At 45.8% G+C, this 18,791-nt stretch overlaps 2 protein-coding genes and 1 long non-coding RNA gene across 5 annotated transcripts in view; 2 read left to right on the top strand and 1 right to left on the bottom strand.

Annotated features, from left to right (window-relative positions):
* The first annotated feature begins 1,630 nt into the window (after positions 1–1,630).
* Positions 1,631–14,579, top strand: LOC132453053 (uncharacterized). 3 transcript variants are annotated; one of them, XM_060045929.1, is made up of 13 exons: positions 1,631–1,787; positions 2,786–2,935; positions 3,207–3,278; positions 7,083–7,133; positions 7,370–7,524; positions 7,678–7,778; positions 7,857–8,014; positions 9,409–9,717; positions 11,011–11,153; positions 11,315–11,427; positions 11,512–11,669; positions 12,102–12,410; positions 12,831–14,579. In XM_060045929.1, the coding sequence occupies exons 1-13, from the start codon at positions 1,697–1,699 to the stop codon at positions 13,370–13,372; spliced, it is 2,352 nt and encodes a 783-aa protein (XP_059901912.1). In that variant the 5' UTR covers positions 1,631–1,696; the 3' UTR covers positions 13,373–14,579. The 3 variants fall into 3 exon arrangements, with proteins under 3 accessions (XP_059901912.1, XP_059901913.1, XP_059901914.1); XM_060045930.1 differs by having other exon boundaries at positions 1,632–1,787; positions 7,370–7,512; XM_060045931.1 differs by lacking the exons at positions 7,083–7,133; positions 7,370–7,524; positions 7,678–7,778; positions 7,857–8,014 and having other exon boundaries at positions 1,633–1,787.
* Positions 11,141–11,883, bottom strand: LOC132453062 (uncharacterized). Its single transcript, XR_009524569.1, has 2 exons — positions 11,749–11,883; positions 11,141–11,717 (listed from the first exon to the last, which is right to left on the bottom strand). It is a non-coding gene; the product is annotated as an uncharacterized LOC132453062 (long non-coding RNA).
* Positions 14,580–15,718: 1,139 nt separating the features above from the next.
* The window catches only part of zgc:86896 (uncharacterized protein LOC415190 homolog), a 5,523-nt gene continuing 2,450 nt past the window's right edge, over positions 15,719–18,791 (top strand). The window contains exons 1-4 of the mRNA XM_060068186.1: positions 15,719–16,033; positions 16,726–16,853; positions 17,853–17,957; positions 18,055–18,278. Of these exons, the coding sequence (XP_059924169.1) occupies positions 16,790–16,853; positions 17,853–17,957; positions 18,055–18,278 (393 nt within the window). The 5' untranslated portion in view covers positions 15,719–16,033; positions 16,726–16,789. The remainder of the gene's footprint in view (positions 16,034–16,725; positions 16,854–17,852; positions 17,958–18,054; positions 18,279–18,791) is intronic.

Here is an 18,791-nt window from a genome sequence, read left to right as displayed (position 1 = left end):
CATTAGAGACTCCCTCCACCCAGCTCACCCTCTACTCAATAACTAACATTGTAAATACAGACTCAGACACAGTAGAGCGGACAGTGTCATCACACACACAACAAGATTCTTCAATAGCTTCTTCCCTGCAACAGTGCGACTGATGGCATTAACAGAGAACATCTGAAACATACAATGTGCAATATTGTGTTTTATTTAAATATATACTCACCACCCTACCCCCACTTCCTACCCCCATTTAATTTAATATGTATATATATTTTTTTATTTGAATCACTATCCACTATCTATGTTCTAGAAATGGGAAAGCTATTAAAACAACTAGTGCGTGTGCTCTTTATAATCTTTTTATTTAATTTAATGCTGCATTTTGTATTTTTTGTGTCTGTATTTTATGTCTGCCATTACCGTACCCCGTGCTAATTGTCGAAAAAATTTATAAAAAAAAAAAAACTTCGTAGGTGTCAGGTCCATGGAGAGAGAGAGAAGCACAATAAATAATTATAATAAAAAATATAAAAAGTTTTAAAAATTGAGATAAGGACAAATTGCATGTTGTGCATTGCATTTCAGAGAGCACCACAGTAGATAGTGATTACAATTAAAAAATATATATACATTTTAAATTAAATTGAATTCAGCAGTGCAACCATACTGTATAACCACATGTAGCAGCGTTGTTGCACGTAGGAAGTGGGGGTAGGGTGGTGAGTATATATTTAAATAAAACACAATATTGCACATTGTATTTTTCAGATGTTCTCTGTTAATGCCATCAGTCGCACTGTTGCAGGGAAGAAGCTATTGAAGAATCTTGTTGTGTGTGTGATGACACTGTCCGCTCTACTGTGTCTGAGTCTGTATTTACAATGTTAGTTATTGAGTAGAGGGTGAGCTGGGTGGAGGGAGTCTCTAATGATTCTCACTGCCCTTTTCCGACAGCGCTGACTGTAAATAAAGTCCATGGAGGGAAGTGTAGTCCCAGTAATCCTCTCAGCTGTCTTTATGACCCTTTGGAGTGCCCTCCTCTCTGCCTGTGTAACGGGTTGCTTCAAACTACGGGAAGGAAAGTAACGCGGTCTTTTCAAACCGAGTGGTACCGCCGAAAAGACTGGCTTTGAGGCTGTGCTACGAGAAATCGCCTTTTCTACTATAGAACAATTGGGTTCATATATTTGTAAATCGGACTCTGAAGAGGTCAGTGCCTCACCAGCCACAGGCCTCACTACACGTCTCTGATACCTATGTATGTTGTGTCTTTATATTCAATGAAAAATAATATTTTTTGTGTTTGCATGCGTCCGTGAGTCTGTGTGTCAACTGAAGACATCTGATAAGAGTGTCTTCACTCTGATAAGAGTGTCAATTGTCACTTCCTGACACTGATGATATCAGATTTGCAGGCTGACGACTGCTCAGAATTAAAACATCCAACGTGTTTTTTCCAGTTGATATAGCTGATATATAAAATAATATTTTTTGTGTTTGCATGCGTGAGTCTGTGTGTCAACTGAAGACATCTGATAAGAGTGTCTTCACTCTGATAAGAGTGTCAACTGTCACTTCCTGACACTGATGATATCAGATTGCAGGCTGACGACTGCTCAGAATTAAAACATTCAACTTGTTTTTTCCAGCTGATATATCAGAGCCGACTCCTGAGAGCAGACGTATCTGAAGCTGTCAGGGAGGAACCATGGCTACCATCTCTAAACCGGACCCTGGACTCTCTGAGGAACCTGGGGACGCGTCTTTGGACCGAAGGGAGCGCAGGAAGAGAGGATCTGGTAGGTGCCCTTTAGAGAGGAGTTAAAATAAATAATACAGTAAAAAAAATGCATTTTCATCTGCATACGTTTAAAATGTACTTTTAGAAAAAGTTTTAAGTCAAATAGGCCGATCTGATGAACCAGTGACCATATAGACAGATTTATTCTCCTAAATAACGACGTGTCTTTGAGACAAAAAGCTCGTATTTACCTTACTAGACGTGAGATTACGCCCATGAGTTACGGACTATTGATAGGCATCTCAAGTAGTTGTGTGTTTCCTGTTATATGTCCGTTATATACGTGGAACAGAGTGCAGAGTAACTTTAGGGAGCAGAACACAAGTTTAGTTGTTTCATGAATTATTATTAATGGTAGTGCAACGTAACATTAGATTGACAATGGTTTATTGAATCAACAATTTTGTGTTTTAATAATGGCTGCACTTATGGTGAACTTATGAATTTAACATAATTCTATAAAGTTTGTCATTAATATGACCATATCTCAAATTATCCCACAATACATGTCCTCATATTTTCTGCGTGGGTCGATGTGAAAGACCCTGGTGACACGCAGGCCACATGTTGTCCCCCCTCCATTACTGTGTGTGTACGTATGTGATTCTGTGTGTATTACTGTATAACTATGAGCGCGTATATGTCAATAATGAAGGAATGATAACATGTATGCTAGAGACCAGTACTTGCTCTGCTTAAGTGTGCTCTAAACACGAGAGCCACAGTACCAGTCATCACTTACTGAGGTGTTCTCAGTAGAGGTCTTCAGGTGTTTCTTCAAGACGGGGAGGGATTCTGCAGACCGTAGGGAGTCTGGACTGTGAATGACAGCCACGCAGTATGAATATATCAGTGTGACAATACTCTGTGTGTCCGTGTGCTTGAGTGCGTTCGTGAGTCTGTGTGCAGTAGAAGAAAAACATTTCCTTACACTGATGGTATCGGAGTGCACGCTGATAATTGGTCAGAATGAAAACAAGTGTCGTTGATTTCCAGCTGGTAGAGCAAAGAAGAAGGCTAACTTCAGACGCCGTGGAAGCCGTCAGAGAGTAACAATGGTCACCATCTCTGAACCGAACCCTGGACTCTCTGAGGACCCTGAGGACACGTCTTTAGACCGGGAGGAGATCAGGAAGAGAAGATTTGGTAGGTGCCCCTTTATACAGAATTTAAAAGAAAAAATCCAGTCCAAAACAATGATCCAAAAAAGTATGTTTTCCTCCAAATACATTTAAGATTTATGTTTATCAAACTTTCTTAGCCGAAGTGTGTGTGTGTGTGTGTGTGTGTGTGTGTGTGTGTGTGTGTGTGTGTGTGTGTGTGTGTGTGTGTGTGTGTGTGTGTGTGTGTGTGTGTGTGTGTGTGTGTGTGTGTGTGTGTGTGTGTGTGTGTGTGTGTGTGTCCTACCCCTGAACAGCCCTATGGTTTCACATCACTGTCATTGTGAGCATCGGACTGCTGAGTATTCTCCTCATCTCCCTGCGCTTCAGTGAGTCTAAATCATATCCTCCTAAATAGAATTACAATACAGTATAATCATATCAATGATTGTATTAATAGCGATGATAATGTTAAATATTGTTTTTGTAAGATTTAGTGATAATAATAGGGTTAGCACACATACACCGCATGCACACACATAAACACAGCATACGCACACACAAACAATCCACACTCACTTGCACGATCACGAACACACACGCACATGCACACACACTGCACACACGGGCGTGCTGATGCAGACGTTTCAAGACAAGGGCAGCGCAGGACACCGCATACACACACACCACACACACATGCACACACACACGCACACACATGCATGTGCATACACACACTGCACACGCGCAGATGCAGATGTTTCAAGACAACGGCAAGATTGATAACAGCCCCGCCGTCGACACACTCTCCCACCTGAGCCTTATGTCCATCATAGACACTTTTTTGCAAAATGTTATTTTTCTTTAAACATTATCCACCACATTGAGCCTCCCGAAATGTCTTGTGATATTGAAATCCCCCCTCGCCCCTGCCGACTGTATTAGTTGTTTTATTTTTCTTATGTTTTATGTGTAGGCTATGTGTGACTGTAGGCTACTGCTGCCTCTCTTGGCCAGATCACTTGAAGAGATGTTTAAACTCAATGACGCATTCTTCTGTTAACAAAAAAAACCCATCTCTCACGTCAGGTAGCCAATGTACAATCTGTAATCTTGCCCTCACAACCCCCCCCCCCCCTCCCCCTCCCCCTCCCCCTCCCCCACACAAGCCCGTGCTTTAGTTCACTATAGTTAGGTAGGTTGCTGCCTTAGCTGTCAGCTGATGGCGATGAGTTCTGCCCGTTCTGCCTCCGTGCTGTCTGCGGTCAAACCAAAACAAACTATAGTGTCAGCGGCCGCACTTATCCCGCCTCTTGCGAACTTAGACCGTACGTCATATCCCGCCCCTTGCAGGCCCACCCCCCTTGATTCTACTGATGTCTGAACGCATATAAAGCATCAAGTGGGAATCACCCTCAGGGTCTAATCTTCTGATACACAAATGCTGCGAACTTAAAATGATTATGCTTGCTTCATAAAGTAAGAAGAAGATGATCATGCTTGCTTCATTACGTTATAGGTGAACCAAAATGTTATTTTGTTGTAACATTGTAAAATGTTATTGCATTATGCGCTCAGAAATTAAATACAATATCGACCGGGGGTTTCCATAATATAGCTATGGGTTTAAAAACAACTAGAGGTTGAGCGCAGGCAACGCACACACGGACACTCTAGTCTTACTTCTATATAATAGCAGGCCTGTCGCACCAGTCACTCAAGTTGGTCAGTGTGCACGTGCCAAGCAGCCTGCAGCTCTCACACACACACAGCACACGCAAACGCATACATACAGCGCAAGTACACAGATACACACCGCATCCACACACACCGAACACACACACCACACACATACGCAGCTGTGCACAAACATACACGAAAGCACACACACACACACCGCTTGCCAATACAACGGCAGCGACACACTCGCCCAGGTAAGAGGTTACGTTTTTAACCTTAATGGCTCCGCCATCGACACACGCGCAGGTAAGAACACACACGCTCGTTGTTGGCTCGTTCGTTCGCAAACCGGTTCAAATGAACGAGTCTTTAGGACGAATGAACCGAACCGGTTCGTTTCTCTCGTTCGTTCGGACGTCTCGTTCACCATTCGATTCACCGGAAACTCGACTGAATGAACGAACGAGTTTCCGGTAGCACTAACTCCACTGAGTCTGACTGACTCAGCTGAGAACCGCGCAATGGCGTGCATTACCTGATGCGATTCACCGCTACCGGAAACTAGGCTCATTCGCGAACGACTCCACCACCTCCTCCACTGAGCTGGGAGGAGTCGTTCGTGAACCGTTTGTTCGCTCAGCCTGGTTTCCGGTAGCGGTAAATCGCATCAGGTAATGGACGCCATTGCACGGTTCTCAGCTGAGTCAGTCAGACTCAGTGGAGTTAGTGCAACCGGAAACTCGACTGAACGAACAAACTGACGAACGATTCACGAACGACTCCTCTCGGCGAACTGAGTCAGGCGAACGGGGTCACGTAAACGAATCATTAAATCCACCACTAACACGCACACGCACACACCGCAGCGACACACGCCCAGGTAACACGTTATGTTTTCAAACATAACGGCTCCGTCATCGACACACGCGCCCAGGTAAGAACACACACGCACACACCGCGACTCGCCCAGGTTAGACGTTATGTTTTTAAACATCTTACTGCTATAGAATAGCAGGCCTGTCGCACGAGTGAAGGTGCGTCCACACCAAACGCGAAGGGGCGACATGACTCCATACAAATTCAACGTAGAGACGCGAATCGGGCAGATTTTTTGCTAGAAAAATCCTGCTACAAGATTTGATTTGTAGCACCCTGCACCGGCGAGCGCGTTCATGAGGATTTGCAATGCGACACTTTGGCTGTTTCCCGAAGTGAAGGCTGCAGCCTTTCACTCGAGTTGAAATATTTGAACTTTGCCGCGACATTCGTGTGATGACAGCCAATCAGCATTCAACAGCGTGGCCACTGAGTGACATAACGTAACAGCCAATCAGCTTTCAACAGCGTGGCCACTGAGGGACGTAACGTAACAGCCAATCAGCATTCAACAGCGTGGCCACTGAGGGACGTAACGTAACAGCCAATCAGCGTTCAACAGCGTGGCCACTGAGGGACGTAACGTAACAGCCAATCAGCGTTCAACAGCGTGGCCACTGAGGGACGTAACGTAACAGCCAATCAGCATTCAACAGCGTGGCCACTGAGTGACATAACGTAACAGCCAATCAGCTTTCAACAGCGTGGCCACTGAGGGACGTAACGTAACAGCCAATCAGCGTTCAACCGGCCAACCGTTCCCCGCAGTGCCGTCCGGGGTGAACCGCAGCATGGAGGAGAAAGGGATTGTTGCCGTTTGCACTCCCGGAGCTCAATATATAATAGTGTATAATATTATATAATTTAATGTGTTATATTACGGCCAAAAGCTGTGTGAGCCTCCGGACGGCCGTTGCGCGTAGGGATTGGGCTTCGAGGGGTTTGTTTACTGGCGTTGCTATGGTTACCGGTCTTGCGCGTTCCAACGGTTTAGCGGTGGTATCTAATAAATCGCTGTCTGATCAATACTTCATTCACTGCCTCTTCCGTGGTCGTTACGATATTATGGACCGACTGCGTCTGGTTCTCCGCCGTCCCTCCCTCTTCCACAACAGGTAGAGACATGCTACGGTGGTTATCTCGGCCGTGGTTGAGAATGAATTGGCATGAAGCTCCGTTGGCGGGCAAAAGATGCTTGCTTCATAACGTGAAGAGAAATTTATTATGCTTGCTTCATTACGTTATAGCTGAACCTAATTGTTATACGTTGTAACATTATAGGCAATATGTTATTATATTATGTGCTCAGAAATGTGTTACATTATCGACTGGGGTTTCCACATTATAGCTATGGGTTTAATTACAACTAGAGGCTGAGCGTTTAATGCGCGCGCTCATCCTGGAATGATAGCAATGATAATGATCATTATTGTATTTGTTAGAATTTGTGTTAGGCCTACTAATATGAATTATTGTAACAATAGCAATAATGATATTGATAACTGTAGTTATTGCTATTTTAATTAGTATTGATATTATGACTTTGTGTTTGGTTGGCTGTGGGTCCTGTGATGCTTAGAGACGATGTCGTTCTGTTTTAGAGCTCATATCTTCTGTATTCCTCTGTCCTGTCCTAGACTCACCGTCACCCTGGAAAGAGGGGAGAGAGAACTTACTGGATGAACTCGGTGAGGGTTTTATCCAAGTTATTAAATCAATCGCGTCATTAACATTCATTTCAAAAACACCCTCTGCTTCTGTGATTCATATTGTGGTCTACTAAGGTCAGGTTTCTATTGTCGTCTATTAAGGTCATGCTTCTATGTGGTCTGCTAAGGTCAGGTCTCAGGGTTGTGTGTCCGTACCGAAGGCCGTAAGATAAGCAGTTCTCTGTTTGTTCAGGATGTTCTTTTACATTCAACAGATGAATTGACACTTCAGGGCTGGATGCTTCACGACAAGAGTTTCTACCGTGTTTCTACTACTAAGAAGGGCTGGAGGGCCAGTAGAGAAGACTGTCAGAAGAGAAAGGCAGACCTGGTGGTCATCAACAGCAGAGAAGAACTGGTGTGTGTGTGTGTGTGTGTGTGTGTGTGTGTGTGTGTGTGTGTGTGTGTGTGTGTGTGTGTGTGTGTGTGTGTGTGTGTGTGTGTGTGTGTGTGTGTGTGTGTGTGTGTGTGTGTGTGTGTACTTTGTGGTCATGACAACAGATGCTATTACCTTTGGAAACAGGCGTTTGTCAGCAGATTGATGGGTTCTTCCTGGATTGGACTGAGTGATCGAGAGAAGGAGGGGACCCACAAGTGGGTGGATGGTACCCCCATGACCTCAAGGTAAGGCTGAAGACTCTGTGCATCTCTTCTCTGAGAGTGACAGACTGACCTCCACTGTCTCCTCCTCGTGGTTCTCAGTTGGAGACACGTTAAACCACGCGATGACGGCGGAGCAAGAGACTGCGTCGTAGCAGGGGAGGACGGCTGGTCTGAAGAGCCGTGTAACAGACTGCACCACTGGATCTGTGAGAAGGTCCTAGACCTGGATCATCTGGAGGCTGAGCGGAACAAAGAGGGTCCGTAGACTTTGTTTGTGTTCATGAGTGGAGAACGGTTCCTCCTTTCTGTTCTCTGTGCAGTAGATACAGTAAATACACTCTTTAAGAGTTGAAAGGTTGATGGATTTGTTTAGGTCTACTAAGGTTTGGGTTTATATTGTGGTCTACTGAGGTCAGGTTTCTATTGTGGTCTATTGAGGTCAGGTTTCTATTGTGGTGTATTGAGGTCAGGTTTCTATTGTGGTCTCCTACGGTCAGGTCACAAGGGTCAACCCTTTCTGGGTTCACTTGCACTAGTTAGGGGTCCAAGCCAACAGGTTGGATCCCTATTGTTTTTGTAAGGATTATTATTCTACCTCCCCCTGAAAGTGGAACCACAGCCCAAACCGTAAATGGTGCACACGCGCCAATTGCATGACTAGATCCAGAATTGGCACCGCTACTCAGATAACAAAATCCAGACACGCTGGTCACTAGGTGGCGCTATACCAAGGAATACGCGTTTGGGGCTATAACTCCCACACCGAACCTCCCACAGTCCAAAAACTTGTACACACAGATGCACTGGAGTCTGCTGCATCTTTTGGCCTAGGCCACGCCCATTTGCGTCTATGAATATTTTTCGCTAAATCGCGAAAACCGCAAAACTGTATTTTCGCTACTCCTCCCACATTTCTTGACCAATCAACACCAAACTTTGCTCACGGCATCTTCAGACGCACACGCAAAGAATGCATACACTTACAAGAATGCAAACACTTTTTTGATCCGACCTTCGACGACGAAACGGTAGCGTTTTGAATATTGGTTTATTAGCTAAATTAGACGTGGAATATCAAAAATCCAAAGAAATCCAAAATTAGACATCATATCGAGTCCAAATTTTACACACATGTTGGTGCTAACCTTATTTTCGGAAAATTTCGCCATTAGGGGGCGCAATAAACGAGGAAATTGTATATCTTCTACAAAATTTCGCCGCGAAAACGCTACACTGACTTCTCGCTACTCCTACCACAGTCAAATCCTTTGTATCCACAGGTTCAGGGCAGCGTTTTGAACACATGCTTCGCGTTGTGTCGGCGAAACGCACATTTCTTGTCGCGTTGTGCCGGCGAAATGCACACTTCTTGTTTCTATTGGAGCTGCTGAACGGTTTTGCGTTCTCCTCCACAAGCTCCGCCCCCGACTCGTTAATCTCTTCGTGGAGTGACTTCCCCTCCCTGGGTAATCTTTGTGGACACTGCTGTGATACTCAATCATGTATGAAAAGGCAGGCCAGAATACTGGGTGTGAATCCCCTGGATCGCCCTCTAGTGGACGGGTGTTAGGAGAGAGTGAAGGGAGTGTCTGACGCTGCATCTCTAGATCTGTGTTGTAGACGTTCACTCCTCTCCTCCTGGTTTCTTCAGGTTCAGTGATGCCCACGGAGGAGGAGGAGGCCCCCAGCATCACAGAGTTCCACTCCTCTACCCACGTGTTGCCCGTGGGCCAAACGGCCCGCTACACCTGCCACGCCGGCGGCACGCCGGAGCCCACAGTAGAGTGGCTCCACAACGGCAGGCCCCTGGAGAGGGACGGCACAGATGACCAATCAGAGGCCTGGGTGGAGAGGGGCTTCCTCTTCGTCAGAGGTGGGAGGTACGGCGTGAACACGGTCTGCTGTGTGGCGAGCAACAGCGCTGGCACGGCCAATCACAGCGCTGAGCTGCTTGTCTTTGGTAAGTCCTGGATCCAAGGAGAGACGTTTGTTGATGTATTCATCCTATTTTTAATTGATCACTTATGTCCCTGCTTGTTAGGGGTCCAAGCCAACAGGTTGGATCCCTATTGTTTTTGTAATTAGGGGTCCAAGCCAACAGGTTGGATCCCTATTGTTTTTGTAAGGATTGTTATTAGGGGTCCAAGCCAACAGGTTGGATCCCTATTGTTTTTGTAAGGATTTTTATTATTAGGGGTCCAAGCCAACAGGTTGGATCCCTATTGTTTTTTGTAAGGATTTTTATTATTCCCAGCTAGAAGTGGTACCACAGCCCAAACCGTAAATGGTGCACATACGCAAATTGCATGACTAGCTCCAGGTCCATGAGGTGACGGCAGACGACAAAATCCAGACCTGCCGGCCACTAGGTGGCGCTATACCAAGGAATACGCGTTTGGGGCTATAACTCCCACACCGAACCTCCCACAGTCCAAAAACTTGTACACACAGATGCACTGGAGTCTGCTGCATCTTTTGGCCTAGGCCACGCCCATTTGCGTCGATGAATATTTTTCGCTATATCGCGATAACCGCAAAACTGTATTTTCGCTACTCCTCCCACATTTCTTGACCAATCAACACCAACCTTTGCACACGGCATCTTCAGATGCACACGCACAGAAATCCTTGGACACTTTTTTGATCCGACCTTCGACGACGAAACGGTAGCGTTTTGAATATTGGTTTATTAGCTACGTTTTACGTCGAAACGCAAAAATTCAAAAAATACCAAAATTAGACATCGGATCAAGTCCAAATTTTAGACACATGTCGGTGCTATCCTTAATGGCGTTCGATAAATAATTCGGAATATTTAGCCATTAGGGGGCGCAATAAACAAGGAAATTGTATATCTTCGACAAAATCTCGCCGCGAAAACGCTACACTGACTTCTCGCTACTCCTACCACAGTCAAATCCTTTGTATCCACAGGTTCAGGGTAGCGTTTTGAACACATGCTTCGCGTTGTGCCTGCGAAATGCACATTTCTTGTCGCGTTGTGCCGGCGAAATGCACACTTCTTGGACCCCTGCATAACTGCTTGCAGTTCTAGTTAACATTCATTTCAAAAACACCCTTTGCTTCTGTGATTCATATTGTGGTCTACTAAGGTCAGGTTTCTATTGTCGTCCATTAAGGTCATGCTTCTGTGTGGTCTGTTAAGGTCAGGTCTCAGGGTTGTGTGTCCGTACCGAAGGCCGTAAGATAAGCAGTTCTCTGTTTGTTCAGGATGTTCTTTTACATTCAACAGATGAATTGACACTTCAGGGCTGGATGCTTCACGACAAGAGTCTCTACCGTGTTTCTACCACTAAGAAGGGCTGGAGGGCCAGTAGAGAAGACTGTCAGAAGAGAAAGGCAGACCTGGTGGTCATCAACAGCAGAGAAGAACTGGTGTGTGTGTGTGTGTGTGTGTGTGTGTGTGTGTGTGTGTGTGTGTGTGTGTGTGTGTGTGTGTGTGTGTGTGTGTGTGTGTGTGTGTGTGTGTGTGTGTGTGTGTGTGTGTGTGTGTGTGTGTACTTTGTGGTCATGACAACAGATGCATTTACCTTTAGAACCAGGTTTCCAGGTTTGTCAGCAGATTGATGGGTTCTTCCTGGATTGGACTGAGTGATCGAGAGAAAGAGGGGTCCCTCAAGTGGGTGGATGGTACCCCCATGACCTCAAGGTAAGGCTGAAGACTCTGTTCAGCAGCATCTCTTCTCTGAGAGTGACAGACTGACCTCCACTGTCTCCTCCTCGTGGTTCTCAGTTGGAGACACGTTAAACCACGCGATGACGGCGGAGCAAGAGACTGTGTCGTAGCAGGGGAGGACGGCTGGTCTGAAGAGCCGTGTAACAGACTGCACCACTGGATCTGTGAGAAGGTCCTAGACCTGGATCATCTGGAGGCTGAGCGGAACAAAGAGGGTCCGTAGACTTTGTTTGTGTTCATGAGTGGAGAACGGTTCCTCCTTTCTGTTCTCTGTGCCGTAGATACAGTAAATACACTCTTTAAGAGTTGAAAGGTTGTTGGATGTGCTTAGGTCTACCAAGGTCAGGTTTATATTGTGGTCTACTGAGGTCATGTTTCTATTGTGGTCTACTGAGGTCATGTTTCTATTGTGGTCTACTGAGGTCAGGTTTCTATTGGAGTGGAGTGACTTCCCCTCCCTGGGTAATCTTTGTAGACACTGCTGTGTTACTCAATCATGTATGAAAAGGCAGGTGAGAATACTGGGTGTGAATCCCCTGGGTCGCCCTCTAGTGGACAGGTGTTAGGAGAGAGTGAAGGGAGTGTCTGACGCTGCATCTCTAGATCCGTGTTGTAGACGTTCACTCCTCTCCTCCTGGTTTCTTCAGGTTCAGTGATGCCCACGGAGGAGGAGGAGGCCCCCAGCATCACAGAGTTCCACTCCTCTACCCACGTGTTGCCCGTGGGCCAAACGGCCCGCTACACCTGCCACGCCGGCGGCACGCCGGAGCCCACAGTAGAGTGGCTCCACAACGGCAGGCCCCTGGAGAGGGACGGCACAGACGACCAATCAGAGGCCTGGGTGGAGAGCGGCTTCCTCTTCGTCAGAGGTGGGAGGTACGGCGTGAACACGGTCTGCTGCATGGCGAGCAACAGCGCTGGCACGGCCAATCACAGCGCTGAGCTGCTTGTCTTTGGTAAGTCCTGGATCCAAGGAGAGACGTTTGTTGATATATTCATCCTATTTTTAATTGATCACTTATGTCCCTGCTTGTTTATATTGTGTTATATATCTATCACTGTTTGTTCATTGTTCATTGTTATTGTCTTAATGTATGCACCTTACTCACCAAGCCAAATTCCTGGTTGGTGTAAAACCCTTCTTGGCAATTAAATCCTTTCTGATTCTGATTAATGATGTTTTCTTAATATTGTTGTTGATGTTTTCATAACGTTATTGTTGAGGTGTGTGTATCTATGAATGTGTACATATGTACATGTATGTATGTGTTCATATCTATGTATATGTACACAGAGCGCAGGAGAACAGTACTAGTGATGATGATGATGAGGATGAAGAGCGGTTCAGCAGCTCATCATGTCTGGTTCTCCCTCAGATGCCTGTGACCTCACACTGGACCCCAACACGGCCTACAGAGACCTCTCTCTGTCTGAGGACAACAGGAAGGTGACGCGGGGTGGAGTGGACCAGTCGTATCCGGATCACCCAGACAGATTTGACTGGCAGCCCCAGGTGTTGGGTAGAGAGGCTCTGACTGGCCGCTGTTACTGGGAGGTAGAGTGGGAAGGATGGGTTAGGATAGGAGTGACATACAGAGGAATCACAAGGAGAGGAGGGGGTGATGACAGCTGGCTTGGATGGAACAACAAGTCCTGGAGTCTTGATTGTTATGATGATCATTACTCTGTCTGGTACAACGGTAGACCAACAGTCCTCCCCCTCCCCCCCGCTGGCTCCACCAGAGTAGGAGTGTATCTGGACCGGCCTGCTGGCTCTCTGTCCTTCTACAGAGTGTCCCCAGGTGGAGGAGGGTCCTCAGACACACTGACACACATCCACACCTTCTGGTCCTCCTTCACCCAGGAGGACCTCCTCCCGGGGCTCTGGGTCTGGCGGTCCCCCCAGGGGGGTCCCTAGTGTGGTCCTCAGCCTCTCTGTGTCGGTTGTAGAAAGAGAGCGGGGGGCAGCAGGAGCCTCCCGGGGTTCTGGGGGGCGTCTCGGTGGTCCCTCAGTTGTAGAGAAATGGGGGGGGGGGTCTGCGGGGTGCCTCAGGGGTGGAGGGGGGAGGGGGGGAGGGGGGAGGGCGGAGGGGGGGAGGGGGGGGGGTGGAGGGAGGGGGGAGGGTGCAGGGGGGGCACTTTGCACACACACAAACACACACGCACACATACGCACACACACACACATATACAAACACACACCGACACACACACAGACTGACACAGAAACACACACACACACACACACCAAAAACACACACACACACACACAGACAGACACACACACGTGCACACACACAAAAACAAACCTACATAAAAACACACACACTGAGAGGACTGACGACTCAGTGTCTCTGTGGCAGTTATAGTCTCTCTCTCTCTCTCTCTCTCTCTCTCTCTCTGTCTCTCTGTCTCTCTGTCTCTCTCTCTCTCTCTCTCTCTCTCTCTCTCTCTCTCTCTCTCTCTCTGTCTCTCTCTCTCTCTCTCTCTCTCTCTCTCTCTCTCTCTCTCTCTCTCTCTCTCTCTCTCTCTCTCTGTCTCTCTGTCTCTCTGTCTCTCTGTCTCTCTGTCTCTCTCTCTCTCTCTCTCTGTCTCTCTGTCTCTCTGTCTCTCTGTCTCTCTCTCTCTCTCTCTCTCTCTCTCTCTCTCTCTCGATAAACCATGAAAAGGCTTTTAAGGTCTCCCATAGTTAGATAAGCACATTTATTACTTGAAATGTACATAAAATATCTATTGATGGTCAATCTTTATATATTTTCAGACTTCACCAGTTTAAGTCTTAAGGGCACTTATATCATAATTTTTTGTCATAATCCTGATTTGCGACCTGATTTAAAGCAGATGTTATGTTTTATTCATAATAACCAAGATATCTATGGGATAATGTTGCATGTTGTAAATGACTTTAAACTGAATCTTGATTTTTTGTGTTCTGTTGGGAACCAAGCGGTCGCAGAACATGTTCAGTTATTAAAGATACGTGCTCACCTGTTGATGATTTGTAAAGTCTGCTGCTTCTTTTGTTTTAGTCCTCGTGTTTATTGTGTTCATGTAAGGGACTATTTTTCTGTCTTTTTTGTTAATGAAGCATAATTGTAATAAACAACTCAGTGGATCCAACTGAATGTTCTCGTGTGTTCAGCCGATGATTTCTTGTTTTATTAGTGAATAATGCTTCCATAAGTGCCTTAAGAATAATAATATATTAATCAGAAATTATACATAAAACAATAAATGTTATTCCGATTTTATTCTGGGACCTCCTCCCTGGGTTTTGGTTGGGGGGGGGGGGGGTGCCTCAGTGTTTCTGTGTCGGTTTTAGAAGGTAACCACAGACAGACGGCCGGACACACTCTCACTGCCCTTCTTCCTCTTCTGTTGGGTAATGATTGATTGATTGATTATTTTAATGACCACACAGCCAGGCTGGTGGAATTTGTTGTCAGCTTGGTACAGGTTCCAACTTACAAAACATATAACACAGATATACATACAGAAATACACACTACACAATACATAAGGGCCATGCTTAATCCTTAACGTTCCGAGTTAAGAAAGTTTATTGCAGTTGGGATGAAACTGTTTTTTAACCGGGTTGTTCTGGAGGCAATCGTCCTGTAACGCCCCCCAGAGGGCAGTGGCTGGAAGGCATAGTGTGCAGGGTGAGTGGGCTCGGAGATGATTTTCCGTGCTCTGCGTAGTGTCCGTTTGTGGTAGAGTGATTCAAGGGATGGAATATCCTACCCATGATGCTTTGCGCGAGAATATAGACCTGATTGGATGAGGCTATCCTATGTGAAATGAACTAGAATCCTAAGATCAATACATTTCAAAATAATTTCACACTTCAAACAGACGAAAAACGCAAAAGGCATATCCATATTTGACTCCTTTTTGGCTTTCAGACTGACTATCTGTCTATCTGACCCCGGATCTGCCGGCACCAGAACATTACATTGCAGCAGCCGGGGACCCTCTGAGCACCAATCCAGGGTCCCTATTAACATAGTATACATAGTATACATAGTATGTATAGTATACAGTGGTACAAAGGAAGACAAGGATGCACACCAATTATATTCAAATGCCTTTATTTATGAAGTTGCTTGTTGCTTGATGCAGAATGATGTAATGAAGCTATGCATGAGGATTTTTAAATGTAAGCGATATTTGTGTATAACAGTGATGGTAAATACTTTGACAACAACAAACCCTGTATTATTTTATGGCCAGACGTTTCCAATATAATAGATTTCATAAAAAGAAATATTGGATAGTTATAGGATTACAGTTTCTACTATATATGTAGGACTACTGCAAAAATGAGAAAGCACCATTTTATATTGACTCAAGTAACTGATAAACCATTGAGGGCTGGGGAACGTCTAACTTGCAGGGATTTCTATTGTCCCCCATGGCTCCTCAGAGACACACCCCTCTGCCTTCACTCCTCCCTTCGCTGTAATCTCTGCCACTTCCTTCACCTCCTCCGTCAGACACTGCTCCATTCGTGTTGACTGCCCAGAGTCCACGGATTTGATCTCAGGAAAATAACCTCCACCTCCACCTCCAGGCAACCGTGAGCATGACCTCCTTCAAACGTTCCTTTGCCTCATGAGTTTGTTAAATGTTGTTGTTGTTGTCAAAGTCCATGGTTTTGCTATTGTTCCAGAGCTCAGTGCTGTTATCCATGTCGTAACTTGATTACGCGGCCCAAGCCCTTAACCAGGTGGCCTGAGAACAGAAGCATTCATTGTTTAAATGGGAACGCAAGTGAACTGGAGAGAACGGCGTAGAACAGCCGTACGTCTTGCATAATATGCAAAAATATACATTTATGGAATTCTATCTGAATTGTTGATATTTCACCATGAGGTTACTACATGGTCAGGTGATTGCAATTGTAGACAGGATGTATCCAGAGAACAAGGCTGGTCCCGGCTAGCCAAGATGTGTTTCCCTTAGAAACTAGGAAGTTCGTTCGGCGCTCAGCTGTGGGGCAAAAATCATGGCATGTTTGCATAGTAGAAAGATCACGATAATTAAGCCAATATTGACCAAAGGAGGTTTGGACGCAGGATCCAAAGTACTAAAATACACATCAAATTAGGTCATTCCATTAAAATTATGTACACACAATTTTGTATTGCTCCAAAGCAGTCGACCATCGCAGTTCCAACTCGTCTGTCAATACAAAACGAAAAACAAACCCTTGTACAATGTAACAAACTGACGCTCAGTCTCCTCTTATCTGATCTTGTCTTGTGATAGGCATCAGCAGCGATCCCCACGCAGGCCACTCCCTTCTCGACCGCATTCTTCTGCGGGTTGAGACATGTCCCTGTACAGCTTCGGCCTGGAGCCCTTGTCCTGCCACGCCTGGAACAAAGACAAGACGCGTAGGTGAAACAGGTTGCCTCTATGGTAGATCCTGTTCGCACGCACACACACACACACACACACACACACACACACACACACACACACACACACACACACACACACAGACTCACACACACACACACACAGACTCACACACACACACACACACGCACACGCACACGCACAGACACACACGCACACGCACACGCACACGCACACACACACACTCACACACACAGACTCATACACACACACACACACACACACACGCACACGCACACAGAAACACACACACACACACACAGACTCACACACACACACACACACGCACACGCACACACACACAGAAACACACACACACACACACACACACACACACACACGCACACACACACACGCACAGACACACACAGACACAGACACACACAGACACAGACACACAGACACACACACACACACACACACACACACACACACACACACACACACACACACACACACACACACACACAGGTATGCAAACACTAGCTATGCTTTCTCCAAACTCTGTAACCAAAGAATTCCGTTTCTAGAAGATGGGGCTCAAACCTTGAGGTTGTGTTTCTCTCTCCCTTGTCTTCAAGTAGCCATGAAGGGTGCGGGGGAATAGAGTGAGAGTGCAGGGAATGGAATTTGAAAACCCTATTTGGTTATTTTCAATGGTACTTAGTGGTACATAGTACAGAAGGTGGGGGGGGGGGGGCTGGTAATATATGAGTATTGTATGCATTGTCACACCATGTGGACCTTGTGAATAAACCAAGAAACAAATTGCAGTGCTAAGAGAGCATATATCTGGTATCACAATGGAGAGACAATATAAATGGTATCTAACTATTTCCTACTCATATCATTTAACTCATTAAAGTATCATTCTTGTTGTTGGGAAGTGACCAAAAACGTAACCATCAAAGAATCGATCGGTATTTATTGTCAACTTTGCTTTTTTAATGAAAGTTTGTTTGTTTTTTGTGCAGAGCTCGCGGTCAGCCCCAACAACAATGTTGTATGCATTTATCAAAAGAACGGCAAAGAATGGGACAAGACTCAGGAGCTGACTGAGCACAGTGGACGCATCACTGGTAAGGCCGTACATCTCTGCTGGTTCACACCCATACTGGAGTACCCTCAAACGGAGTCACAGTAACGCAGACTAATGAAGGCTACCCGTCTCTACAGGAATCGACTGGGCCCCCGAGTCCAACCGCATCGTGACGTGTGCCTCGGATCGTAACGCCTACGTCTGGAGCCTGAAGGACGGGGTCTGGAAGCCCACGCTGGTGCTGGTCCGGATCAACCGGGCGGCGACCTGCGTCAAGTGGTCGCCCCTGGAGAACAAGTTCGCTCTGGGCAGCGCCGCCCGACTCATCTCCGTCTGCTACTTCGAGAAGGAGAATGACTGGTGATTTTAAGTGTTGAGATGCATTTACATATACATTTAGGGCATCTAGCGGCACGCTTTTATCCAAGGAACATTTGTCAGAAGAAAGAGAAACAACAAAATATCGCTGTCGGTACAGTAAACCCCATGGACCCCTGCTCCTCTATACACACAATAATCAGATCTACATCGACATCCAGTTATTCTGCAGGAGCTTATATCGAGCTATCACAACTCAAAACTCACCTGTTCTTCATTGTGTGTTTGTTTTGTCTTGTTTTTGTTTTTGTTTTATTTATTTATTTATTTATTATTATTATTTTCCACAATGTCTTGTTTTTAAACGATTTATGATAACTTTATGCTCTGTAAGGTGACCTTGGGTGCCTTGAAAGGCGCCTCTAAATTAAATGTATTATTATTATTATTTCTAGTGAGGGGGAGAAAATATCAGAACCCCCAAAATCAAAAAATGATTGGATCTACTTACAGTTTGAAATGAAACAATTGCGTCAACATTATTTGATGTAATGAT

The sequence above is a fragment of the Gadus macrocephalus genome, chromosome 2 (genome assembly GCF_031168955.1).
Source record: "Gadus macrocephalus chromosome 2, ASM3116895v1".
NCBI lineage: Eukaryota > Metazoa > Chordata > Actinopteri > Gadiformes > Gadidae > Gadus > Gadus macrocephalus.
Note: the sequence above shows the minus strand (reverse complement) of the source record. Positions and strands in the feature narration are given on the sequence as shown.

Coding starts and splice junctions, on each gene's coding strand:
- LOC132453053 (XM_060045929.1), top strand. CDS start 1,697: ATGGCTACCATCTCTAAACCGGACCCTGGACTCTCTGAGGAACCTGGG. Junction 2,936..3,206: donor GATCAGGAAGAGAAGATTTG/GTAGGTGCCCCT, acceptor ACCCCTGAACAG/CCCTATGGTTTCACATCACT. Junction 11,154..11,314: donor TCAACAGCAGAGAAGAACTG/GTGTGTGTGTGT, acceptor ATTTACCTTTAG/AACCAGGTTTCCAGGTTTGT.